At 48.8% G+C, this 27487-nt stretch overlaps 1 protein-coding gene across 1 annotated transcript in view; it reads right to left on the minus strand.

The window, feature by feature from the left end:
• The window catches only part of Cabin1 (calcineurin binding protein 1), a 147402-nt gene that overhangs the window by 27066 nt on the left and 92849 nt on the right, over positions 1 to 27487 (minus strand). The window contains exons 28-29 of the mRNA XM_013014489.1: positions 26879 to 27210; positions 18461 to 18574 (exon numbers count right to left, since the gene is read on the minus strand). Coding sequence (XP_012869943.1) covers positions 18461 to 18574; positions 26879 to 27210 — 446 coding nt within the window. The remainder of the gene's footprint in view (positions 1 to 18460; positions 18575 to 26878; positions 27211 to 27487) is intronic.

The raw sequence follows: 27487 nt of genomic DNA on the forward strand, positions 1-27487 counted from the left end.
TTGCCTGCAGCTGGCGCCTGCCGTTTCCAGCTTCTTCTGCCAAGTGAGACATGGAGCACTAGGTCCCCTCCCCCTCCCGGGAAAAGCAGAACCGACAAACAACCGAATTGCGTGGGAAGGGTCCGGGGGCCACCTGCCAGTGGCCAGCCCCGCCCCCACGTGCCAGCCCCACGCCCTGGACCCAAACGACCCACCCGGACCCTCCAAACTCACCCCGTCTACTTTGAATGTTTAATGCAAGGACCTGGCCCGGCACCGAGCTCTGAGCCGGCGGGCACTTACAAAGTGCTGGCACCATCTTCCCGCCCCCGCGCACCAGCTATTTATAGCTATGGAAGCGCCACGCCTGGGTGCCGCTGCCCACCCGGCTTGGTGGCCCGCTCACCATCCCCGGGAGCGGCTCCGCGCAGCTTCTCCTCGGCGCCTTCTACCGCCAAGTTGCTGGAGCGAGTGGCTTTCGCTTTCGCGCGGTGCAGCGCGGCGCGGCGCACACCCCCGCGCGCCGGCTCCCGGCCCGGGCTGGTCGGGCTGGGCTCGTCCCGGGCTCCCCGCGCCAGCGCGTGTACGGTCTCCGCCAGTGCTGGCCGCCCCCGCGTGCCGCCGCCGCCTAGGCCAGCCTGGCTGCCCACCTGATGTTGAGTAGCGCACCAGCCCAGCCCCGGCATGGGGGCGCCTCACCCTATCGCTAGAGCGACTTCCTCCGCAGTGGAGTCAGAGAAACCACAGCCCGCCGCGGGCTTCCTGCTGCACCCGAGGCGGTGGGCAGCAGCTGGTCAAGCCCACCCGGGAAGGAGTGAGCCAAAGCGCAGAAAAGCAGAAAGCGAGGCAGGCAGAGAAGGCGAGGTGGTCGTGCAGCCCTGGCCCCAGTACCCGCCCTTGGCTGTGGGCAAGTTCCTACCCGCCGGCTCCGCCGTGGCATCTGTGCAGGAGAGCTAGGGCGGGAGCTGGGCCATGGCCGCGGAGGCTCCCTAGCTCCAGCGGGCCCGGGGCGGGGCGGCAGAGTCGGATGGGGCGCTGCGCCGGCGCTCATCTGGAAGCGGGCCCAGCAGCGCAACTGACTTTTTGCAGGCCAATCCTGGTGGGGTCCCTGGCCTGGCAGCTGTGCAGCGGTAGGGGGGCTGCCCATCTACTGTGGAGCATGGGGCATCTTGGGCACAGTTCTCAGTACAGGAAGCTCAGAAAGGGCAAAGTGGGGCAGTCAGGAATGTGTGTGTGGGGGGGGTAGTTTGGAATGACAATGGCTGAGGCATTCAGAAGTTTTCCTTAAGCCACAGATAGTATCTATGTGAATGATGTCCCCTGGAATTATGCCCACAGTGCCCTGTGATGGGCAGAGGTATGGGTGTGTGGGGTTAAAAAAAAAAGGCCACATTAGCTATCCCACTCAGAATGACAATGAAGAATTCTGGAGTAACATCCTTGAAAGGGGGGGAGGGGGCGTGCCATGGGGAGTGTGTTTTACAGTTGGAAGGTGCCTCATTTTCTGGCACCTTCCAACAGAAAGAAGGTATTAAGCTGGGGTGCGGGGTCAGAGGGAGGGACGCTAGGCAGGGTAAGTCTAGGATCCTCTAGGATCTGATTGTTCAAGAACAGCATGAGCATCAGCTTCATTCAAGTCTCCTCTTGGTCCACATCTTATCCTCAGGGCTGGCCAGGATGCTCCCTCCCATTCTGAACTGCCCATGTGAACCCCAGAGATAGCATCCAATGACCCCTCCCCCCCCTTTCAAGTGCAGCTACAGCACCAGAGGAAGGACAGGGCTGCCCTAGGCTGAATCCTGCTGGGAGCTGGTGAGGCATTAAGTGAGCTTCTTCTACAGATGAAGGGTTAAGGAAGGCAAAATCTCCCTCCAGAGAAAATGGCAGTACCCACAGCATTAGTATATAGACAGCATCTTCCTCCCAGTGAGGCAGGTTGCCATGGAACTGTCCACCAAGTATTGGTTGATCCTTCTACCTGTCTGAAGAGAATAAGGCAAGGCAGGAATGGGTCACCCTATGTAGGTTATGTGGAAGAATGTTGCTCTTCCATAAGTTTTTTGTTGTTGTTGTTTGTTTTTGGTCAGTTGTGGGGCTTGAACTCTGGGCCTGGGCACCATCCCTGAGCTCTTCAGTTCAAGCAAGCGCTCTACCACTTGAGCCACAGCGCCACTTCTGGTTTTCTGGTGGTTAATTTAAGTGTCTCAAGGACTTTCCTGCCCAGGCTGGCTTTGAACTGTGATCCTCAGATCTCTGCTTCTTGAGTAGCTAGAATTACAGGTGTGAGTCACCGGCACCTGGCACGTTTTTTTCATAACCTCAGAGCTGGGAGCTCTTCCACCCTCCCCATATACCCACCCAAAGGGCTAGATCCACTTGTCCAGTCCTGGTGACACTTGTTCTAGTGACAGCCCCTCTTTGAACTGGCCAGTTCCCATTTTTCTTATCCTTGGGCTAGCTCCTGCCCACCAGTATTCCTAAGCTGTACCCTGCCAGGTGCCCCCAGTATGAAAAGGCTAGGGTCCAATCTGTCCCTTGGTGCCCTGTACCTTCTGCCCTTGGAAGGTGGCTTCCCTGCCCAGTACTAGAAGAAACAGGTGTGGGCTTCTAAAATCCACTCACTTGCAGGGACATACTTGAGTATAAGCCACCTACGGGGTTATGAAGGGAGGACAAGAGCCTTCAACTGAGTTTTCCTATGGTAGGATCTCAAATAAGGACTTCTCAATCCAGCTGCCACTCAACTCACAGCCTCTCACAATCCCATGTGAGATTATGACACAATATACATGGGAACACTTCAGAGAGCCTGAGCACTAGGCAGTTACACAGCAATATGGCCAGTATAGCTAAAACCTATCACCTAGGGCTGGCTAAAGCCAGAGTCCTCAGTTGTTAGAGCAGATACTATCACTAGGTGCCAGAATGACACTTGCACCTTGCAAAGCTCATGACCTCACTTCATAGATTATCTACTTCCTGTAAGATCAAGTCAGACCAAAGGAAGCTGAGAACATGCGCTCATCACCTCCAGGCCAGGAAGAAGCTGTTATTGGTGGAAAGCGTGTGGTTCTCTGGAAACCAGTACCCAGCACCCAGAAGGCCTACAGACCTACCACTAGTAGCACCTAGCTCTCCACAGCGTGCTTTCCCTGCCATACAGGCTCCGAAGGGGCCCATGGGCTCCCACAAACACTTTGACAGCACCCCCTTACCCTCTCTGCCACCCATAGGCTAGCACAGATGTGCACATTGAAGAGGACAGAAGGTAGTGGGCTTGGTGGGCTTGAGCTAGGTGCTTCACAGCAAGAGGGAGGCCTGTGGTAAGTGAGGAACATGTGGAGCGACATGCCGGGGAGGGAGTCTGCTCACAAGGGCTCTCAGGCTTTGTGGGCTCTGGTTTCTCTGACCCTGTGGTACCACTGTTCCATGTGATGCCCTGTACCCCAAGCCTTGGTATTTGTCAGTATTCTCCAAAGCTTCATGAGACAAGCAGTCATCTCTAGTTGAGGCCCAGTATGGTGAAGTTCTGCAAAAGTGAGGGTCACCTTCCTTGTCCCTCACAAAGGGGAAATTCTTGAGGCTCCTAGGCGTCATGTGAGAGCACTGAGAGAGTCAAAACTGGTGGATCTGCCCACTTGGCATGCTTGACTTCCTAGCACTTTAAGCAGGAGAGTTCCACAAACCCTAACTGTTCACAAAGCACCTGAACATCCAAAACCACAGACTACTAACCATTTCCATGGACAGACAGCTGCTTATCTATTTTAGGGCCATCCCTGAAAATCTAACAGCTTCAAGATCCAGGAGATCAAGCTGTCATTACCACACTCATTTGTGGGCCAGTAGGAGCCCACTTACAGTATGGCCACAGGCTTCTTCTTTTTTTTTTTTTTTGTCGGTCGTGGGGCTTGAACTCTGGGCCTGGGCGCTGTCCCTCAGCTCTTCAGCTCAAGGCGAGCGCTCTACCACTTGAGCTACAGCTCTGGTGGTTTACTGGAGATAGGAGTCTCATGGTCTCTCCTGCCCGGGCTGGCTTTGAACCGTGATCCTCAGATCTCAGCCTCCTGAGTAGCTAGGATTACAGGCGTGAGCCACCAGTGCCACAGGCTTCTTTAGGTACAAGATTTGGCCTTTGATTCATGTGGCCAATAAAGTTTAAGTGACTTCACAACCCCAGAGTGGTAGGTTTCTGGTTTTATGAAGCCAAGGTCTAGACCCTAAAGCTGGATTGGGCTGTGCCAATGAATATCTATACTTCTTTTTTTTTTTTTTAACACACACACACACACACACACACACACATATTATAGACTGCCAACCAGTTGGAGACATAGGCTTTACTGCTGCTCATTTGCCTCTCTGGAGACACTAACACTCACAACACAACAAAGCCTCCTACTGGGTCTTACAGTCCACACCATCCAGTTTCCTCCCCCTCCCATAAGAGTCAACATAGGGTAAAATAGGCCTCTCCTACCCAGGTATCCAATACTTATCCAAAGCTGTGTGGTTTAGATGCCCCAGCCCCCACTTGAATACCTCAAACAACAGCTTTTAGTACTCAGACCAGAAGAGGGAAAGAACATGTACCACAGAGGCCCGTGTGTGATAGAGACCTTGGTATGTTCCTCTCAGGCAGTTTCTGGCCCCAGGGACATTTGTGGGCCACAACCTGTTACCATGGTAACAGGGGCTGCTCCAGGATTTCAAATCCATTGCTGTCTCAGAAGCAACAGCAATGTGGTCAAACTTTCCAAATAGGAAAAGCAGGGGGGAAAAAAGAGGGAGGAAGGGAAAAGTGGAAAGGGAGAGGGAGTTAGACAGAAAGCCAACCCAGAAAGTAAGCCTGGTCACTAAACTAAGCAGGAATGGCAGAGAGAGTGAGTGCTGGCTAGTCTTTTGGGGACAGGGCAGAAAGGAAGCCTCTACTTCTGTCAGGCTATATCTCCCCTCATTGGGAGCTGGGGGCCAGAAGAGGTACAGCCAAGGGGGTGGGGCCTGGCCCTTCCTGCCCCCGCTGGAGCAGTTGCCCTCTCATCTGTTTTCCATTGGGTATATGAAAAAGTTTCTTTTGGAGAAAGGTCTGGAAAACCACTGACCTCATCTGACTGGCCCACCTTTGGAAATGGAGAAACTGAGGACAAAGGGTCAGGACCAGAAAATCAACAGCAGGACTAAACTTTGAGAGCAAGAAAAGGATCTAGCTGGAGTTTTCAGATGCTCTGGGCTTCTCCTTGCCACATGCAAGCCTACACCTATAAGTTCTTGGCTTAAGGCCTCAACTCTGTACAATCTAATGACATATAAAGGATAAGTCCTCAGGTCAGAATGTATTCTTTTTTCTTTTCTTTTTGCCAGTCCCGGGGCTTGAGCACTGTCCCTGAGCCTCTTTGTACTCAAGGCTAGCATTCTACCTCTTGAGCCACAGGGCAACTTCCAGCTTTTTCTGTTTATGTGGCACCTAGGAATCGTACCCATGGCCTCATGCATGCTAGACAAGCACTCTACCACTGAGCCACATTCACAGCCCCAGAATATACGCTTTAACTCTGGGGTTTGAGGGTCAACCAGGGCCTCCAGAAAGTTCTGGGCAACCCTGGGCTCACTGATACCGTGAGAATCTACCTCAATCTAAATATGATGGCACCTAACCTCCCACAAGGTCATCCTCTTCTACTGGAGCAATTGCAGTAGGGATATAAGAGGTACTGTCGGAGCCCCTCGCTTGGGTTTTCATGGTCAGGCCCACTTGGAGTAAGAGCCCAGTGTTCTAGGGGCTAAGTGAACAAAGTGGAGGCTGCCACTGAGATATCTCCCCTCTGAAAAGGGCACATTCTTACAGTGACTCCCTCGTCTTTTCATCCTAAAGATGCCCTCCTAGAAGCCACAGACTTCACCTAACCTTTGCCCACTCTGTCATGAGCCTGAACAGGCTGCCTACCCTACCTCACTCTCCAGACCCTTATCAAAGGCCCCACACATTCACTTGTAAATGCACCTCTGCCCTTGACAGGCAGTGTCTGGCCAGCACTTGGGTCTAAAGCAGTGTGTTCTGGAAGGACAAAACAGAAGGTACAAGGATCTGCTCCAGCTAAGACCACTGTGCATGTGTCTCAGAAAAACATGACAGGACCACTTGTTTCAGGAGCAAACCTCTGAAAAATAACTTGCAAGTGGGAAAAGAAATCTATACCAAAAATGTTCTTCTCTTCAGGAATGTTAAACAGAGAGCCCTTGATTGAACACTAGGAGTGAAGCAGAGCAGAGCAGCTGAGAATGGAGAAGACCAGACCTGAGGTCAGAAAGGGATGTATATACAACACTGCAGTCCCACTGGGGAAAAAACAGTGCTCTTGAGAAGCTGGGTGGAAACCTTGGTGTGGAAGCTTGTCCATAGGATGTGGGTCCCCAGTCCTGGGCTCTAGAGTGTACTACTCTCCAAGTTATGGCTAAGCCACCTTCTGGGCTTCTGTAATCCTTGGAAAACTGTCCTGAGGAATGAAACCATGAATGTCAAGGGCTTAGGAAATTATACTGCTTTGCCCAAGTATTCTGGCCTTGTCACAATTTTGAATTCACATCTTGAGGTGAAAACTGTCCCTGGTCTGAAAAGAATGTACACAAGGAAAGAACAGTCTTAAAGTTGCTTGCATTTGATTAATTTTTTTTTTTTAATTCTAGCCTAGCTTGGCAAGTCTTTGAACTATGATGCGTTCTATTGAGGGAAGGATTTGGGCATTTTGTGGCAATAGTCTTGCCCTTACTTTGCCTGTTTCCTCACTATAGGCTAGCTCTTGGGCTCTTGGATAAGGTAACTGGGCAGTTCCTCTCAACCTACTGCCTCTGGGACTCACCCACTCCCCAGACAAGAAGGGAGATAACAGGGAGAACTTCAATATCTGACCCATGCCAAATCTAGGGCTGAACAAGAAGCTTGAAGCTCTGAAAATTCCACAAAGTCTACAGAGCTCAGGACACAGAAAGAAAGGAGAGTTTGGGCAAAATCTCAGAATCCATGAAGTGTGCTAACCCTTTTAAAATGCTTCAAAACAGGATTCCCTCCCTCCACCTTCAAGAACTTGAAGTGTTTCTTTTGTTTACTCTCCTTGTGCAACTGGCCCATGGATCATCTCAGCCGTACTAAAAATAGCACTATTGCAGCAATTCCTACTACAGCCAAGAGACTCATATTTCCTCAATTTAAACTCATTCCCTGCCTTTATGTCCTCTGATTCCCACTGTGACATGACTGAGTTTCCTTTCACCCAACCAGTAGTATGGCCCTGCCGCACATCTCAGGTCATCTTACAGATGAGGATGCAGCTCAGCCAGTCCAGGTGACCTCTCAGCCTCCAGGAGGGAGGCCAAGAACAGAGAAGCCAGCCAGAGGTGTTATATCATTGGTGATTTAGCATTATGAGGGAAGAGAAAAAGCTACAACCAAGCTAAGATGATTTCTTTTGAGAAACACATGATGGGAGATTTGAAAGATAAGGCTACCTGGGGTGGGACAATAAGCACCATTCTCCCAACATGGCCTTGTGTGGTATTCTCACTGAGGCTAGCGCTTATCTGTCAGTAACATCCTGCTGTGTTATCCACTGGACAGGCACAGGAAACACACCGACCAAGGGTTCTGAACCAATGGGTTCCTGACTCAACTCCTTAATCCTCGATACTCCTTACCTCATTACAGATGCTTGAGGTCCTTCCTCTTGCCTGTCTCTATGATTTCCCACTGTCCATCCTTTCTATTGCTACTAATTTGGCTTAAAACACGTAAATCCTAGCTTAGGTATGGACCTCAGTTTCCCATCCGAAAGGCAGGAAGGCAATGAAGAGTGGCTCTCAGTGCAGCCCACACCTTATTCCAGCCACCTTCAATTCTAGGTGCAGTTGTGGCAGTCTTGAAGATGCTTTTCCACCCATACCTTCTGTCTTTGTGAGGAAGTTCATACTTTACACCTGGCCCAGAAGGGTAAGGCCCTGTGTCCAGCCAGGCAAATATCAAGCATACACCCTGAGGCTGTGCATGGCTATCCTTCAGCATGCACCCATCTATGTCTACTGCTCACTCTGCATCTTTTGCCTAGAAGAAAGCCTGGCTCCGCTCTGTCCTTCACAAGCATATCTGATCTTACCCTCTTATCTTTCTCAGTGTCTGCTCACCTTCAAGTGACAGCACCCATGCTTCAGGAGGGCTGGAGGGCTTAGGCCTGAGGACCTCAAAAAGCACATGTACAAATGACTCCTATCAGAACTCAGGCGGGGCTTGACACCTACCAAAGGAAGCTGACTCCTAGGCAAGGCTGTGGGTGAGGTTAGGGAAGGCCAGAAAATAGTAGCACTGAGCAGAGTCCCTGCAAGGGACCCTGGCTGCAGAATGGGCAGTGGAATTCCAGGCAAGGTGCTAAAGAAATAGGCTGAAGTATGGAGGGGCTTCAGTCATAGTTTCTTCATATTTGTGTCAGGATAACCTACTCAGCTCCCAGTCAAAGCAAGAGATAGACAAGAGACTCCACTTCTTGAAAGGAGGAGAGTTTTGCAGCACCTGGACACAATTTATCACTATTGCTCTTCTGTGTTACCCACAACAGAATAAGATAGCTGGGATATAGCTTCCAAATCCCCAATGATACAGTGGCTAAAGGTGCAGGCCTTGGAATCAGATGAACCTGGAATCCCAGCCCGGCCACCTGCCAGCTGTGTGATCTTCGGCCAATCCTTCGGTTTCTGCACATTGTTCAAGGGGGCACAGTCACACCAGCCTCTGTGAGGGCGTAGGCCACTGTGCCATAATCACTGGCAACCACTACTATAGAAGTACACTTGGCAAGCACTACATCCATGAGACTTACTGTCCAAAGAAAATGGCAGGCTTCTCCTTTCAGTAGGCAGAGGACAGAAAGAGACTTTAGTTTTCACAGCCAGTGGACCTATTGGTAACAATTTACCCATCTCTATAATGGGGATAGCAATAGTACCTAAGCCTCATAGACATGTTATTAGGGACCAAAGGAGGCAGGCCAGAAAAAGGACCAATAAAACCCAAATAAAGTAAGGTTGGTCCTAGTACAGCTGTCATGGAAATTTTTCCTGCTGGATCCCTTAAGAGTCAATCTAGGCCAGGCATGTACTGCATGTACTACAACAAAATGATGGCCTCCACCATTGCTGCTGCTGGTCTCAGGAGCTCCAGACCCTGAATGGGCCTGAGTAAGGGGGCTAAACAGAGAAGTGGCACAACTCAGCTAGCCAGCCTCTTCGGGCCATACTTATATAGTGTCCAAGCTGTGACAGTGCAGTACTTGGCCACCAAGAACATCCCTGTTTAATATCATGGTCTAGCTAGCTACTGACCTCTCATCAGCCTAGGATCCTGGCTCACCTCCTAGTGCAGATGCTCATATCCTCCCCTCACTGGCACTCTACTGTCTCCATCGGACAACAGGGAATGCTCCCGCCTGAGGCTACTGGCCTCAATCCAATCCAAGGACCAGCATAAGATACATTGAGGTTCATGCCCCTCCTTCAACTTAGATTGGCCATGGGACCTGGGCAAAGCTGCTTTACCTTCTGGCACCTCTGGGAAACAGGAACCAATACCTGCATATTCAAGCCCTTGTTGATAGTGTAATGGGTCCAGAATATAACCCACAGCAAGTTAGCAGAGGTTAACATACTCCTTGAAATGTAGACAAGCAGATATGTACACAAAAGCAATCACCACTGGTCCTGAGGGGAAAATGGCTAGGCTGTTATAAACCAGCTCCTTCCTATCCTGATGTATCTCTAGCCCTGATCAAAAAGGGTGGGTGGGAAGTCCCTGTGCTGATGTTCCTGAGGTCTGTTTATCTGACTGCTCTCTGAGGTACTGTGGGGTATCAGGAACTGGGAAGGAACCAATACCTCTTCCCTAGATTATGTACAATCTTCACTGATGAAGACTACCTGCAATAATCCCTGAACCTGAGGCTGGTATCTAGAAGGGACTCTCTATAGGCCAGCCAGACATGGCATCTTGAGAGTCAGAGGGATGGTGAGAGAGCCAAGAGGCAAGCCTGGCCTGGACTAACAGGAGGAGGCAAAGACTCCAGGCTTGGTCATGGCTAGATTCCTGAGCACCTGAGCCATAATATTCCTGTGCCCCTTGTTGTTGGGCTGCTACTTCCCAAGGAATCATTTCCAAACATGCTACTTTCTTACATCTCCTTCCTCAATTTATCTCTAGGACAAATACATGGAAGTAGAGGCCAGGACACAGGCCTGAGCATTGAATTCTTCCTAGAAAATTTATTCTATGGAATTCTCAAGGGTGAGAGGGATCCATGGTCACCAGGCATGCTTTGTTTACTAGGCACCAAGCTGGGGAAATGGCAATGCTGTTTTAAGAGGAAATCCCAATCTGTGGCTCTGCCTGGTTCCACCATTGGTGTCCATCTGGACCACTACTGGCTCTAAGAAAGGGTGTGGGGAGGATGAGCAGTGACTGAGGCCTAGCCTGAAGGGTAGGCCCACTGCACTGGGAAACTGCTGGGGGATAGGTAGAGGGGGACTCCCCCAAGCCCACTGGTGACAGTTAAGAGTAGAGTAGGTATGACTAATTCTAGCTGAAAACAGAGTACTGGGGCCTTAAGAGACCTTTTCTCCCTCCCTTCAGCTCTGGCAAGAGGTCAGCCCCACTAATGGGGATCTTTTCTCTCCCAAAACTACATCAAGGCTATAGGGGGGCACATATTCCCCAGGGTTGGGGACAACACTGAGTACAAATACTTAAAAGAACTAGCTCATGATTGTTCCTCCCATCAGTTTAAGCAAACAGAACCACCTGAGCCTATAAGGTAGCAGGCAAGTAGGACAGGGAGCCCTAGAACCAGAGTAGAAAAAGGGACTGGCCTCAGATATGGGAAGGGCCTTAGCCTTCCCAGTCACCTGGGAAGCACAGACTGAAACCACCTAGTGTTCCTTGTCATACCCAGAGATGGGTCAAAATAAAAGTCATCTTGGGCTGGGAAGGTGGCTCAGTGGTACAGCGCTTGCCTTGCATGTATGAGGCCCTGGGTTTGATTCCTCAGTACTACATAAACAGAAAAGGCTGGAAGTGGCGCTTTGGCTCAAGTGGTAGAGTGCTAACCTTGAGCTGAAGAGCTGAGGGACAGCGCCCAGGCCCAGAGTTCAGGCCCCAGGACCGGGGCGGGGGAGGGGGATGGGGCGTGGGGGGGGTGGTTAAGGTCGTCTGTGGCCCAGGGTGGGAAGAATGAAGAGTGGGACAATGCTGGTGAGAGGGAACCCAACCAAGCACAGGAGAGCCATCTGATTATAAGGAAGCACTGGTCTCTACTTCTATACATTTGTCTTAGAACTTGGACAGGTGACAAAGAGATACGAGATAATGGTGTGTTTTGTAATGGTCATCGGGAAGAGGGCAAGTAGATAAGCTACAGGAAAAAACAGTAGACTACTATATAGCTGTAGCTTAGAAAGAAAAAGCACAACTTGAATCCACAGGCATCTACTGCAAGGCCAGGCCGCATAGCAATGGCCCATTATGGCAGGTGGGACAGCTACAAGTTCCTTGTTCTTTCTGGTACCAATGCTGGCCACTGAGACTAGTGAGGCAATAAGGATCCAAAGCAAAGTCTAAAGGCTCTAGATAGGCCGATCTCAAATTCTATGAATGCACTGTGCAGCATAATGTATACTGGGGACTACCTTGTCCAGGAAAGCCCAGTACCTTTACAAGGCCAGCAAAGGGCAAAGTGGGCAGAAACTGAATGTACCCATACGCATAGTCTTTGCTTTTCTTGGTACTCCTAAAACTCAGAAGCTGTTGGCATGAGCAGCATGTGGGTACCACATAGAGAAGGGACATGACTGCTGTCTTCCCTGCATGGCCTCAGAGGTGGGAGCAAGTGCCAGCCCAGGGTCTTCTCTCAGAGGCTGAAAACTGGGTTGAATCGGGAATAAAAAACAAAAACAAAAACAAAAAAGCCACCTGCCTGCTAAAATAAGCAAACATTTTGGGGAAGAAAGGAGAGCCATCTCTGGTTTGGTTACTATGGGAACGTTTCTGAATTAACTACAAAATAGAGAAAGAAGTTCACTGTCGACAAAGTAGCCTGGCTACAGCTCACACAGGCTTGCCAGTCTGCCTAGAGGTACATATACAGAAAGTCCTTAAAGCTTCTGGGCACCCAGAAACAAGCCTAAAGTTTTTATGGTATAGACCACATAGCTGGATCTGCCATCCAACTTACGTTTTTCTAGTTCTTTCTGCCCAAGGAAGAATAGCTGCTGCTCCTTGCTCCAGTCTTTACGCCTAGCCTCAGCCCCTGCCCTTTTCTACCCACAAGCCTCTGGGGCTTTCCTGGACTCCCTGGGAAGCCATCTTGAATTTCATGGCTACATACCTCCTCATAGTTCCTTTAATGTGTGAAAGGATGAGCAATAGTGCCAAGACACAGCCCCCCAACTAACAACATCTATGAACTCTACTTATGTGTGGGCAAAGATCAGAGTGTTTTAGTTGATTTAAGATGGCTGGTGCAATGGGGGCCTTCAGCTGGGCACCAGCCTACTCAGCTGCACGAGTCTCAGTCCAGAAGCTTTAACTTGTTCTTGCCTCAGCCCCACAGTGATATTTCCATAGCAGAGGTGGAGTGGAAGGAAATGACTAGGGAAAGGAACTATCCCCTCTCTGGGGATGCTGGTTCAGTAGTGAAACAGTGAGATCAGATTCACATCAAGTTCATGCTTCTTTCACTTATGCATAATCCAACCACACCAGTAGGCCTGCTACATGCCATGTCTGTGCTAATATGAGGGACAAGCCAACTTGAGGGGCAAGCCCCATTTACCCACCCCTTCCCTTGGCTTCTTGAATTCTCTGTGAAGACTTAGTAATATGTCTCAGGGAGGGCCCAGCCTGAAGAGCTTCCCTAAAGGTGCCTCTACTCTTGACCTCTCTTGTCCTAGCTACTTCTAGTTGAGTAGTACCCTACCATACTCGTGGGAGCCTGGCTCTCTGCCCCTCCCATATGTCCTGAGCATCCAACAGAGGGCTTATACACAAAGATGTGTGTGAGGGACTTTACCACAGTCTCTTGTGTCCTGTTAAAGGGAACACCCAGCTGGACTGATTGGACCAGGACACTGTATTTAGAGGCCATCTATTTATTAAGGGAAAAGAATGGATGAAATCAATCTACAAATACTAAGAGAGTATCTTCTCTTGGCCAGGCTGGGCCAGATCAGAAGACTTTAAGAACATACCAGCAGCAAAAAGATGTACACACTAGGATGTTTATGAGAGCAAACACCGGGCCCACCCAAGGAGATGGAGAAGATCAAGACAGCCAGCAAAACTCTCCAAAATTTAATGTAGGTGAAAAAATCAAGAGGTCAAAAAGCACACACACTGTGGCACACTCACATACATACATGCATGCATGCATGCATGCATACATACATACATACATACATACATACATACATACATACATGTTTTTAAAAACAGAGCAACCGGGCTCCCCACAGAGGCCCGTCTGAGGGCACAGTGCCTAGAGTGAGAAGACAAAGGAGGTGTGAGCTCTGCTATGTAAACTGTTGGTAGTGACAATGTAGTCCTATATGACTCACACAATCTTCAAAAATTGTCATTAAAATCGTAAGGAAGTTCTCCACATAGGTCCTGAGGATGGGCGAGCTGCCTACATAGTGGGTGAGCAATATCAAGGCTGATTAGTATGAATGGTCTTAGAGAAGAATGCCTATAGGGATGGCAAGTCAAGGTCGCTAATGGCCTTGCCCTTCCCCTCTGTGTAAGCGCCAGCCCTCAACACTCTTACTTTCTCTTCTCCCAGACAAGTAAGTAAATTCCAGTGTATACTAAAAGGGATGCAAGCAGCCTACTCACCCCAGTCTCTAGATCTATCTGCCAGACACAGACATATCCAGCATTCAGCATCTGCCCTAAATGACACTACGCTGCCATGTCAGTAAACAGTTTCCTCACACTTGACAAAGATTGATTTGGATGTACGACCAGCTGAGGGTGTGCCAAACATTTCCTGCCATGTTGGGCTCCAGGTATGGTTTCAGGAAGCTAAAGAGCTCAAAAAAGCAGAGGTGGCTGAGAGGAAGCCCCAGGATAGTAAGAACAGCAAGATGCTAGAGGCTGGACTGATTTAAAAGGCAAAAACAACAACAACAACAAAAAAACCAGTCCCTCCCCCCCCCCCCGGGGCAAAACCACCCAAAACACCAGTCCAGATTTCCACAGAGGCTTCTGGAAATGAAGAAAAACATTGCCCAAATGTCAGGCCCACAAAGGACTCTCCCAAGCCTCCTCTCCAGAAGGCACAACCTTAGGCTATTCTTCATTTTTTCTAGAAAGTGCCAGAAACTCTAAAAGGAGCTATAGGGAGTAAACATAGTGAGAAAGGGGCCTGGAATACTTGGCCCTGGCTCCAAGGGGACAGGCACCTGATGAGTACCTTAACTGTGACATTAAGGAGCCTAGAGGCTTTACCTCTGAGGCAATCCTGGAGGCAAGGCCACGTACTATCTTTAAGGGCAAAGAACTAACAGAAAGGAAATAAGAAAGAGACATCATTTCTTTGAGCACCTACTATATATGCCAGATTTTGGTTAGGAACACTACTCTATTATCTGTGTTGGTTCTCACAAGGCAAGTAAGAGACACCCACTTTAATAGGTGAGTAATTCTGAGCTCAGAAAATTAAGCAACTTGCTTTGCCCTAACTTTGATCTATCAACTGCAAAAAAATAGGTTTGCAAAAGGGTCTACTTTATTAATCTGTAAAATTGGTTTTTTTTTTGGGTCAAGTTGTCGGGCCTGAACTCTGGGCCTGAGCACTGTCCCTCAGCTCTTCAGCTCAAGGCTAGTGCCCTACCACTTAAGCCACAGCGCCACTTCCGGCTTTTTTCTTTTTGCTTATGTGGTGCTGAGGAATCGAACCTAGGGCCTCAGGCATGCAAGGCAAGCGCTCTACCACTGAGCCAACTTCCCAGCCCCTACTCTGTAAAATTGTTATAGATCAATAACAAAACAACTCAACATCCAATGAAAAAGATAAACATGAGCAGAAACTGTATAGAAGTTGAAATTGTTAAAAATGTAATATGGTCAATATCACTCATAATGAATAAAACATGATAGATAATATTTTCACCTACTACTAAGCAAATATTTACTCAGGAGACTGAGGCAAAAGGATCACAAATTTGCGGTCACTTAGCCTACATAGTAAGATTCACACACAAACAAAAGCAAATGTTACAAAGTTCAATTATATAAAATTCTATTTCTAGAATATCTCTTATTAATGGACTCACACCAATGTGCAAGGATGAAGCAGTTTGTAGCAACGAAAGACTGGAAATAATATGTCTCTCAATCAGGGGGATAGGTAGGTAATTCTAGGATATCCATATGTAGAATACATACAGCTATTAAAAAAGAACAAGTGGAAGTGACTAATTACTCAAATGAGTGAAGGGATATTTGCATGCTCAATTTCTACGTCGACTAGAAATGAAATGTGCCTCCACTGAATTAGTGAAATCTACTTGTCACTGATATTAGAAGTGACTCCTGAATACAGTTAAGTTCCTTTTACTTGCCTTTAGGCTCTTTTTTTTTTTTTTTTGGGTCTGGTCGTGGGGCCTGAACTCCCTCAGCTCTTCAGCTCAAGGCTAATGCTCTACCCCTTGAGCCACAGCGCCACTTCCGGCTTTTTTCTTTTTGCTTATGTGGTGCTGAGGAATCGAACCCAGGGCCTCATGCATGCAAGGCAAGTGCTCTACCACTGAGTCACCTTCCCAGCCCCACCTTTAGGCTCTTATTCAGAGACACTAAGTATGGAAAGTATAATAATGCATTTGAAGTAAGTAAAAACAAAAATCTAAAAACATTAAGAAAGAGCATTCATTGATGAAATGCAGATACTTATCTATAGCCCTATGTGTATTTTTTTTTGGGGGGGGGGCCGGTAGTGGGGCCTGAACTCTGGGCCTGGGCGCTGTCTCTCAGGTCTTCAGCTCAAGGCTAGCACTCTACCACTTGAGAAAAGCGTCACTTCCGGCTTTTTTTCTTTTTGCTTATATGGGACTGAGGAATCAAACCCAGGGCCTCGAGCATGCAAGGCAAGTGCTCTACCACTGAGCCACCTTCCCAGCCCCTGTGTATTTTTTTTAATAAAGTATATTTGTCTTGTTAAAAACAACAACAGCAACAAGAACTCCAGACACCAGTGGCTCATGTCTGTAATCCTAGCACTCAGGAGGCTGAGATCTGAGGATTGTAGCTCAAAGCCTGCCCAGACAGGAAAGTCCATGAGACTCTTATCTCCAATTAACCACGAAAAAGCCAGAAGCAAAGCTGTGGCTCAAGTGGTAGAGAGCCAGCCTTGAACCTAAAAGCTGGGATAGCACTCAGGCCATGAGTTCAAGCCCCAGGACTGGCACAAAAGAAAAAAAAAGAGCATGCTGGGGATACAGCTCAGAGGTTATTACTTGCTTAAGCAGTGAAGCTATGTGATCCTCAGCACTTCGACAAATAAATAGAACATGTTTTAAAACACACTTCAACAAATGTTCTTAAGGGGCTGGGAATGTGGCTTAATGGTAGAGTGCTTGGTTAGCATGCATGAAGCCCTAGGTTCAATTCCTTAGTACCACATAAACAGAAAAAGCCAGGTGGTGACACTGTGGCTCAAGTGATAGAGTGCTAGCTTTGAGCAAAAGAAGCTCAGGGACAGTGCTCAGGCCAAGTTCCAGCCCCAGGACTGGCAAAAGGTAGAAAGGAAGGAAGGAAGGAAGGAAGGAAGGAAGGAAGGAAGGAAGGAAGGAAGGAAGGAAGGAAGGAAGGAAGGAAGGGAGGGAGGGAGGGAGGGAGGGAGAGAGGAAGAGAAGGAGAGAGGGAGGGAGGGAGGGAGGGAGGGAGGGAGGAAGGGAAGGAAGAAGGAAGGAATATTGTTAAGGGCTGGGGATATAGCTAAATTGGTGAAATATCTGCCTAGCATGTGAGACATCCCAGATTTAATCCCTACTGCTGAAAACAACAAAAAGACAAAAAGGCAAACAAATATCAGCTCTAAACAAAGCCTGTAATCCCAGTGAAAGGCAGAGGCAGGAGGATCAAGAGTTGGAGGCCAGCCTGGACAAAGTTATCAAAACCCTCTCAGAAACAGGAGGTGGGAGAGAGGTGGAGGGAAGAGATGGTTAAAAAGGGGAGAGGTGGGGGAAGAGATACAGGGAGAATAAAAGAGGAGAGAAAGAGATGCTATTAAGTGAGGGACCCCAAATGGGCAGAAACGTGTATTTTTGCCCTTGTATACACCTAGAGACTGGCTTGTAAAAGGCAGGTGTATCCTGGAAGGTCACACGTGGGAAAGGAGCTGTGGCGGACATGCAGGTGGGAGAAGGGTGGTTCTCTTTCATGGAAAATCCCTTTGCACCATAAAAATTGGTTACCAGTGACACAAGCTACTTATCTTTGAAATACAAAGAAAAAAAGGTAGACAGATGCAGTGTTAATAAGCTCTGAAGTCTCTGCTGACCCCAGAGAAGGTGGCAGCCTGGGATAAAAGAGAAGTCATGGACCCAGACCCACAGCCTGGCTGACTCTTGGGAACACACTTTGGGAACCAGTTTTTGTCACCATCCTCCAGATTTGAAACCTGACTTCTGCTCTCCAGTTCAGGCCCACCTTGCCCTACAGTTTCTCTATGAGTATTAGGAAATCAGGGAAAATACACAAGAAATCAAAGCTGAGAGGGGCTGTGTGACTTACCAAACTACCCAATTAGAATCTAGATATGTTGAGAGAGATGGTGGGAGATGAGCAAGAAAATGAGTGTTAGATATAGAGAAGTGAGAAGTCAGTTGGCTCTGGGAAGGATATAACAAATGAGATAGGGCTAGGTCTGGTAGGGTGTCAAAAGGAAAGCAGATGTGGGTTTTCAGAATGGGAAGGCTGACAGACCTGGGAGGTCAGTCATGCTCTGCCCAAAGAGTGGGTTTCTATCTCACATGGAAAGCAGGGCTAGAAGGGCAGTAAATCTCAGTATTGAGCAAACTTGGTTTTTAAGCATTAGATTCAGCTTTAGTCAGAATCTCCTTTCTGTCCCTGACCACACAAGAGAAGTGAATCTGTTCCTGGGAGATCAAGGCAATGGACTTTGTTTGCTCCCAGGACACCTGGGACTCCAAACTAACTCATTCCTACCTCTCCCTGTAGAGGGAAAACTGGTGCCCAGAGGGGGCAGTGACTTGCTAGAAGTTGCTCAAGCTCATGCTTAAGACTGGCGCACTCTGTCACGCACCACCCTTCTTGCCCTAAGATGGCTCAAACCTATGGCCCTGGAAATGCCCGCCCAGGTGGTCAATTCATGTACCTTCAGTGCAAAGCAGTGGCAGCAAGAAGCCTCAGAAATCAACAAGGCAAAGTACTCACGTTGAAGAAATTGGTCTTGTTCCTCTCGCAAAAGAGCCCCTGTGCCGGCATGTGCTGCAGTTGTTGCCATGGGATACTGCTGCCTAGCAACACGTCTCGGGCCCACTGGAGGTTCTGGGGAAACAAGAAGTAGGTTGAAAGTGAGTGTGTGGGTTGTTTAGGGCACCCACGGGGAAGGCAGGCAGTTCCCTCCTTCCTGGCTATACTGGCAAACTACGCGATGAGCGGCAATTCTGCAGACACTGATCCCATAGCTCTAGGTGGCTTTGATCATTGGGCTGAGGGATGAATTCTGGATCTGATTTCTTGCCCAATGCAGCCAGCTTAAGAATGTGACCTCATATTGCTTAAGGATAGACTCAAAGAGACTACTAGCCTTGACCAACCCTGCAAAGCTGCCAGGTAGACACAGTGGCCTACCTGCTATCAGTGCCTTCACTAGCTTAAAGGCAGACTTGACTTTCTTTTTTAAACCAAGAATCCCTACTTAGAGCCAGTGGTACAGATGCCTCAAGCTCAGAATGCAGTTCTCAGATCCAAGCTCTCTTGGTGGAGCCCAGGTGTAACTGTGGAGGAAAGAGGAAGGTGGGCATGAGCTTGGCTTCCTCAGGTCTCTTTGGCCCAGGGAACAGTCTTTCCTATCAACTGCTTAGCCAGCAAGTTTGGACCTTGCTATGGTGGCTATGCAAGCTTGAACCAAGACCCTAGCCACCAACCCTAGCAGTGCCATCCTACCAGGGAAGAGTTAGAAGAATGCCAAATTTGGCTTTGGCCCTCACCCTTTGCATATTATAAACACTCCCATGCCAATCAGTCCTCCTTTTCCTCCTGGGGGCCCCTGGCTCATCTTTCTCAGCAGTGGTGCCAGGTCACTTCAAATGCCCTCTCACCTCTAATCATTGACCCTATCACCACATTAGGCTAAAGTACAAACCCTGACCCTGGCTTGCTGGCTGTGGGACCTATACTAGCTTGTCCTCAAACCTCTGCTCCTGTCTGTATAGAGGAGCATGCACCACAGACTGCTCCCACACAGGGAAGACCCTGAAGCCATGTAGGTGTGAGAAGCTCCCTTTGGAACAGGGACAAGTGAGGATAACACATTTAAGGCAGAAATAAAAGGTTGTTTCGTAGAAGTCCATGGGAGAGAGCCACTTGCATGGGAAAGCTGGACAGTGATGCTCAGCACAGAGTCTAAGGCCTCTACAGGGACAAGTCTGGCTCATAGGGCTAAGGCCTTCTGAAGTCAAGGCTTTTCTGGACAAACTAGACTACAGATATGTCTGTCTGTAGCCATGAGCACCCCAGCATGCCAGGAAGACGGCAAAAATAGTCCCTGATGACAGTGAGCACTCAGCCCATAGGACCCCTCCAATTCTTGCATGAGGGAGGCTTTCTCTTTGGGCCAGACACCTGTTCAGACATGAGTATGACAGCCTGAGATCAGGAACAGAGTCAATTCCAACAGAAATAGAACCTTGAGTAGGAAATTCCACCAGTGACCTTGTGGAGGCTTGTCTTCTTGCTAAGGCCCCAGCTGCTAGCAAGGTGTGCCCAATATAGCTGCTGTCTGCTAAGACACTTCTCTCTAACACTTACAGATCTTTCCAGGTCTCAGGCTGCATCCCTTCAGAATGAATGGATGGGGTTCTAACCTGCTGGGACCTCCTGTTTTCCTGAGGCTCAGAAGCAGGGAGTAGTTCAGATCATTGAGGTAGGCCACTGTATCAGGAGCATGGAAGCTACTCCCCACTTATGAAGAAGAATAAAATAGTCCCTGCTTCAACTTCTGGGCTTCAGTACTTTATGAGCAACAACACATGGCTCACCATCAAATGTCCCAATGATAACCTATCAACAGCCTGGATATAGAGGTCATGCTTCTTCCTCCCAGGCCACTTCATTCAGAAAACTTCTGAAGCTGGTTCCCAGACTCAGCCTGATATTTTCCCTTCCAACCCCCGCCATATCATGCTTTAGAAGTGCAGCCACAGAGAAGCAGAATAATGGAAAGATGAGTTGATTAAAAAGAATTAAAATCCAATGTTAGGTCTAGTTGGCTGATCAAGACTGGGAAAAGGTAAAAGCTTAGGACTTAAGCAAGCAGAGATTCCCCAGGGAGAGGCTCATACAACACAGCAGTGTTTAGTTACAACCCCTGGGTCTTAGTGCCAACTGGTTCAGTCACTCCAGAGATAGATCTATCAGACTTAGTCCAGGAAGGTATCTACCCTGGTCTAATCAGCCACAGGTAAATGTTCACATAAGAAGATGTGGGCCAGGAAACTGAAGGCACACTCCTCACATCTTAGGTTAGTCTTCCTGGCTATGGAAGCCAGATACAAAGTAGCCCCACCTATGATCCAGTCTGAGGTCAAGAGGCTTTCAAAAGGTGATGACATGAACTATTGTTTGCATGAGACTGTTATGGAATTGGGGGATTCAATGGGGCAAGAGCCCAGACAGGTGGGACAGTCAGAGCCTAGCGCAGAGTTGAAGGAGACTGGGTGTGGCCATCGGTAAGGCTAGTGGGGCGCTAGTGAGGCAGGGAAGAACTGCTCTGTGCATGGGTTGTGGGGCCCAAAGCAGGCACAGTCATTCTGTTCTCAAACCCCTGGTTTCAATACTGCAGCAGCCTTCTCCCCAAGCTGAGTCCCTCCAGGAAACCCAGGCATGCACCTGGGCTGGGCTGCACAACAGGCTTGAGAAAGGTTGCCATTGAGTCATGACACCAAAGCTGCTTGTAGGGCCCAGGAACTTGTGAGAAGTATCCAAACGACTTAAGCAGTGGGGTGGGGAAGTGATAGAATATTGAATAACTCTCTCCACAGAAGCCATCATTTCCCTAAGAAAGGAAGGCCCTGACAAAAGCTTCGGGTCACAGGTGGCTCACACCTGTAATACTAGCTACTCAGGAGGCTGAGATCTGAGGTTCGAGATCCAAAGCCAGCCTGGGCAGGTAGGTCTGTGAGATTCTTTTCTCCAATAAACCACCAGAAAATTGCAAGTGGTGCAGAGGTTCAAGTGGTAGAGCGCTAGCCTTGAGCTGAAAAGCTCAGGGACAGTGCCCAGGCCCAGAATTCAAGCCCCAACTGACCAAAAAAAAAAAAAAAAAAAAAAGCTTCCTCTGGCCCAGGGTTGAGAGTAGGAGAATGGAGAATGCTTTCTTGTTTGGGCAGTTTGTTGTAGGTTCCATGGCTGGGGGACTGGGGCCCACATTCTACCCTGGCTTGCTTTCTACCAATGCAGCCTCTGCACTGGTATCTGTACCAAGCAGCCCTTCCTTCAGGATGGAAGACCCATTTTGGGTTGCTTGTGAAAAGAGCAGAAACACTAGTTTGCCAAACCTGACATGGATTACAAATTAGTTTCCAGCAGACTCAGCTGGTAGAGAGGGTATTTCCCAGCTGTCTCCAGGTGGCCAGAAAAAGAGCTGATTGATGGCTAGAGCACAAAGTGTCCAGACGGCTTATGGGAGCTCTTAGCTAATTCATGTCTAAGGCCTGGATAGGAGCTGCTGACAAGGCCCAGAAAACCTGTCTAAAGATTTAGTGGGGGGCTGGGAAGGTGGCTCAGTGGTAGAGCGCTTGCCTTGCACGCATGAGGCCCTGGGTTCGATTCCTTAGCACCACATATGCAGAAAAAACAAAAGCTGGAAGTGGCGCTGTGGCTCAAGTGGTAGAGCGCTAGCCTTGAGCTGAAGAGCTGAGGGACAGCGCCCAGGCCCAGAGTTCAGGTCCCATGACTGGACCCCCCCCCCAAAAAAAAAAAGATTTAGTGGGTTTGGCAGGTGCTAGGCTGGCAGGCTGAGGGACAGAGATTGCTGGGCCTCTATGAGGGGTAAGGGTTCTGTAGCAAACAGCATGCCCTGCAGCTTCATAGGGTCTCTAGGTGAGGAAAAGTGAAGTATGCAGTCCAGGCAGAGCATGACACCACAATTTTTCATTACATATAATCATGTTTAAAAATTAGAAAAACAAGGCCAAAGAGGCCCAAGTCCCAGGGTTAGTAAGTAACAAAGCTAGCTTTTGTACTCTGGTCCAATCAAAGATATTCCAAGGCCAGGGCTCTACCCAAGCCCACCACAAAGTTGGAAGTCTCATTCTAAACCTGCCTGGGTATATGCTGTGAGGTAGCCACCAGTGGCAGCTGCCATGGTCAGTCCTTTCCTATACAATTTGTCACAACACTAAGAAAGTCCAGAATGTCCAGAAGACAGTAGTGAGCAGTTCTGAAAGCACTAAGAAGGTTGTACAAGGCAGCTACAGGGCATGCCAGGGGCGGCCTAAGCCCCACCCAAGGCCAAAGTGCAGTGCAGAACATATGACTTCTTTGGGACAGATAATCAAGGGGAGCAATCCATGCTCAAGGGGCTTATCTCAACCTCAGTGTCTGCTTTGTGTCTCTTAACTTTGCAACCACTGACATAGATCATCTCAATTCAGAACACTTAGGCTGTGATTGTTACTGCTCTGGAGAGCCCCTCAGCTTCCCCTCTTCACATAAGAAACTAAAGCTTGGGGTAGGGCAATTTGTGTCCCAAAATGCAGCCTTCAAAGGGCTGCACATAGGAGACAGGAGTCAACAACTGAGTCCAGAGAAGGCTCTACCTACTTGGCCTCTCTAAAGGCACAGACATTTTTGAGATTCTTGTTGGAGACTGGACCCCAGGCAGCAACAGAGAAACACCACTGCCAAGTCTCCAGGAAAGATTTTAGGAAGAAATGTGCTATTATCAAATTACAGAGCAAGAAGTATCTATTACTAAATAACTGGAAAGCAGTCACTGCTTGCTTGTTAATGGTTCCAAATTAGCGACAAAGAGAGTTGTGCCTCTAGATCTGTGGACAAGCTGCTGAAGCAGAGCTGACACCCAGGACCCACCCCTGAGAGGCATATCCTTAAGGTCTGAACTCAGGTTGTCAGTGGAGTAGGTACTACCAATTTGCATCTCAAGTTGGGGAAGGGGGGAACTGGTGCTCAGCAAAGGTCTCTGGAAGAAAGCAAAAAGGAGCCAGTGGGATGCAGCCCCGTGCATGGTGAGAGTCTAAGGTATGCTCAGTGGCTTGGTAACCAGCCATGGCATACCTGGCACTACACAGTGCTACCAGGAGCTGTGAGAAGACACTGTCTGCCCCCTAAGGGGGTCTTTCTCAGAATGAAGGAAATGCATCTCATTTCTACAAAGCAAGGAATCCAACCTAGGAATGCAGCTAACAGAAGAGCTAGAAGAAGCAGAATGTGACAGCTATAGAGATTCCTCAGGGGCATGGGTAGCAATGGTGCAGCAGTCATAGGCAGGCTCCAGCCCCACAAGTGAGGATGCCTGGGTCAACTGAGTCCACTTATCCCATGGGCTATCACAGAGTGACCAACTGACCTGGGAGATATTCATGGAAAGAGCAAAATGGCAAACAAACTTAGGGTAGACACAGTTAATGGTGGCAGTAGAGCAATGCCTGACTCTGCCAACTCACCCCTAAGAAATCCTGAGCCCAGGTTCCTAGATATAAAGTAAAGGGGACAGAACTCCGACCTCTAGGTGCCTAAGTGTCACATGCCTCAGAAACACACTATCAACAATGCATGTGTACAACCGCCACAAAGACTATTAGACATTGAAGGAAGGAGGACTGTGTTTGTATCCCCCAAAAATTTTTGTTTAATTTTGATATAAATACTGTTTTCTATTATGAGAATACTCATCAAGTGAAGGGATTAGACTGTAATAACTGCAGCCTATTCCTGGTGCCGTAATGAACACTTCACTTGCATTGGCTCCTTTTGAAGTAAGGAGGTCAGGTCTGGCTGGCGCCGTATTGGCCACATGGTGGATTATAGGTCTGGCATCTTGTCTTCATGCTGGGGGAAGGAACCCCTGGACCCTCCCCTCCCTCCCCCCATCACCTGCCTCCCAGGTATCAGGCGTGCCTGGACCCCTGGAGGCAGGGGCAGGCACTTGGCTGATAGGTTACTGAATCTGTCAGTCCAGTGCCTGGGACTGGGAATTTCCTGAGGATCTGCCCCCTGTGCCCACCTATTTAGGCCCAGACCAGCCTAGCCACGTGTGTCTCTGTGATCGTGTCCTGTGTCCTGTCTTATGGCACGTCTCCAATCATCATGGCATCCCAATTCAGTTCTCCATTGGAGTTGGTATTGTTTTTGTTATCTCTTTCCTCTTTAGCATGTTTCCTAATTGTGTTATATGTATTTGTGTGCTGCAGGCCTTTGTAACAACTGATGGCCTGCAGCCTGTTAACTGTATAATAAAGACTCCAATATTCTATATTTTAAAGTGTGGCTTCTGGGATGATTTACCTAACAACACTTAAGGTTCCAAATAAAGCCTTTAATGGAACATAGAGATGATATCTGGCTTTGTGGGGTCTGTTTTGCAGCTCAACTTTCTTCTCATTTTATTTTTTTCAAGCCACATGCTTGTTTGCTTGGCTGGTGCTCTGCCACTTAAGCCACACCTCCAGGCTGGCTTTTTGCTGTTTATTTCTTTCATTGTGCCAGTATCAAGGTTTGAACCAGGACCTCCTACTATCACTCAGTTTTTTCACTCATGGCTATCACTTGAGCCATTCCTCCAATTCATCACTTTACTAATTGGAGATTAAGTCGCCTGGATTTTTTTTGCCCAGGTTGGCTTCAAACCATAATCCTCAGATCTCAGCCTCCTCAGTAGTTAGTATTAGAAGCATAAGCTACCAGCAACTATCTTTCCTAGTTAATTTGGAAATGAAGTCTAATGGACTTTTCTGTCTGGCTTGCTTTTGAACCACTGGATCTCAGCCTCCTGTTTAGCTAGGATTACAGGCATAAGCCCCTGGCTTCTGGCTTCCTTTCACCTAATTTTGCATCCTTCCCTTTCCTCTAATCCCCCCTACCCATCTTGCACAACAAATTCTGTTCTTGGGCTGGGAAGGTGGCTCAGTGGTAGAGCGCTTGCCTTGCATGCATGAGGCCCTGGGTTTGATTCCTCAGCACCACATAAGCAAAAAGAAAAAAGCCGGAAGTGGTGCTGTGGCTCAAGTGGTAGAGCTCTAGCCTTGAGCTGAAGAGCTGAGGGACAGCGCCCAGGCCCAGAGTTCAGGCCCCATGACCGGACCCAAAAAAAAAGAGAAAGAGAAGTTTCCAAAGCAGTGGGGAAAAATGGGGAAGCGATTCATCTGCCATTGCCCCTTTGGCCTGCAAACTGCTTTGGCAGTGAAGATACATGCTAGTCAGGGTTTAATAAGAGCTCAGGTTTTCCTGGGTAGCGAAGGCTTGCTGTGCAGCAAGTCAGACAGTGAGAAGGCCAGGCTCCTGGTGGCAACAGTAGCAGCAACAGGGAGCAAACAGCTGGGGACAGCCAGGGAAGCCAGAGCCGACTGTTTGCTGGCATACACCCCACTGAGCCCAAGTCTACCTGCTGTGCTCTAAGGGTGGCCAAGCTACAAGAGCATATTAGTCACTTAGCTCCTGGTGCCTTGCTCCCCAAACATAATTCTGTGAAGTATCCAGTGTCAAGCCAGGGTCTACCTCTGAAACTTGCCTTTCCTGGTTCTTCATCATTCCACAGAGAAGCTGGCAGGGGCTGAAGCAGGGGTAGCAGAAGGCCTCTGGGAGGAGAGCCTACTCAACCAGAAGGCCAAAGAAAAGTCTCACAGTGAGACCCCACAGGTTCACCTGCCCATTTCAGCCCTCTCTAATCTTCAACTACACAACTATACACCCTAGCTAGACATTCTTGTTCCTTCAGTCTAGTAGTATCTTCCACTTATACTATAGGTTTCAGCAGGAGAAGGTGCCTTTATGGAGTTACATCAACATTTCAGTGTATCCTGTTATTTTCTCTCTAATATTTGTCACAGTGGGACCTGCTTTGTTTGCTCATCTGCATGTTTTTAAATCAGCCTCCCACCTTGGAATGTAGCTCTGTGGAATAAGCGTCACAACCAGGGCCAGTGACCATTTGACCCCTCCTGATCGAGTGAGGAATGGCTGAGGGGAAAGAAAGAACCCAGTCTCCATGAATACTAAGCTGCCAGCAAGAAGGGGTATGCTTGGGAATGTTTAAGCCTGGGGCACAGCTGTTGCTTTCCAAAAAGAGCTGGAGGAGGCTGTCAGCACCCAACCCCCATGAAGCAGAGGCTGCAAAGATGGTTCTGACAGCTGCAACTGGGAGGCAGGCCCAGGGGCAGCATGACAGCAAGGAAGCCTCTGCAAGATGATGTGGGAGGCTGAGACCCAGGAAAAGTGGTCCACTCATTGGACTGAATCTGTCTCCATAGCTCTGCTTCCCACTGCTCCCATGTGAGCCACCTGAACCCTATCCCAAAGCTCCAATCTGTCTTGGTTCTGTCCACCAAACATCAGGACATTTGCCTGCTCTGAGAAAATAGTCCAAGCTCTCTCCTGGACCCCACTCACCCGATGGGTCTTGCTGTAGGTATAGAGGAAGGCCAGTCGGTAGAGACTCTTATAGTGCTGGGGAAATCGGCTCAGGCACAGGCGGAAGGAAGCAATGCACTGTTCCGTAAGGAACTGGCGCTGCTCCTCGGCACCAGCTGGCAGCCCTTGGGGGAAGGCCACTAGTTCCCCTGGAGCGTCACTCCTCTTCTTCCCATCCAACAAAGCAGGTGTGGACACTGGAGGCTTGACAGGAATACAAACAGAGGCCAGAGGGTCCGCGGCAGGCTTCTGAAGACCTTGCTCTGTAGCCCGGAAACCTTCTATGCTCTCCAAAGACTCTTTGATTTTTCCTACAGTTGAGAAGGAAAAGAAAGTCATGGTTTTAGGCTCTTCCCATGAAGCAGTCTATTACCAAAAATGGAGACACCTCAGGGAGTGTGACTGACACATAGAAAGTTGATGCCCATGCTGACTGGGCACTGGACCTAACAATGCTAGGTGTAGGACCTAGTACCAGCTCTGCCGCCATTGACTGAAGCCTCAGTGGTCATACAGCAGCAGGGCCCTGAGAGAAGAAGAGTTTCTAGCTGGGCTAGAAATGAAGGTCCTCCCACCTCCCACCTTCAG

This window comes from Dipodomys ordii, unplaced genomic scaffold, assembly GCF_000151885.1.
Source record: "Dipodomys ordii isolate 6190 unplaced genomic scaffold, Dord_2.0 Scaffold23, whole genome shotgun sequence".
Lineage (NCBI taxonomy): Eukaryota > Metazoa > Chordata > Mammalia > Rodentia > Heteromyidae > Dipodomys > Dipodomys ordii.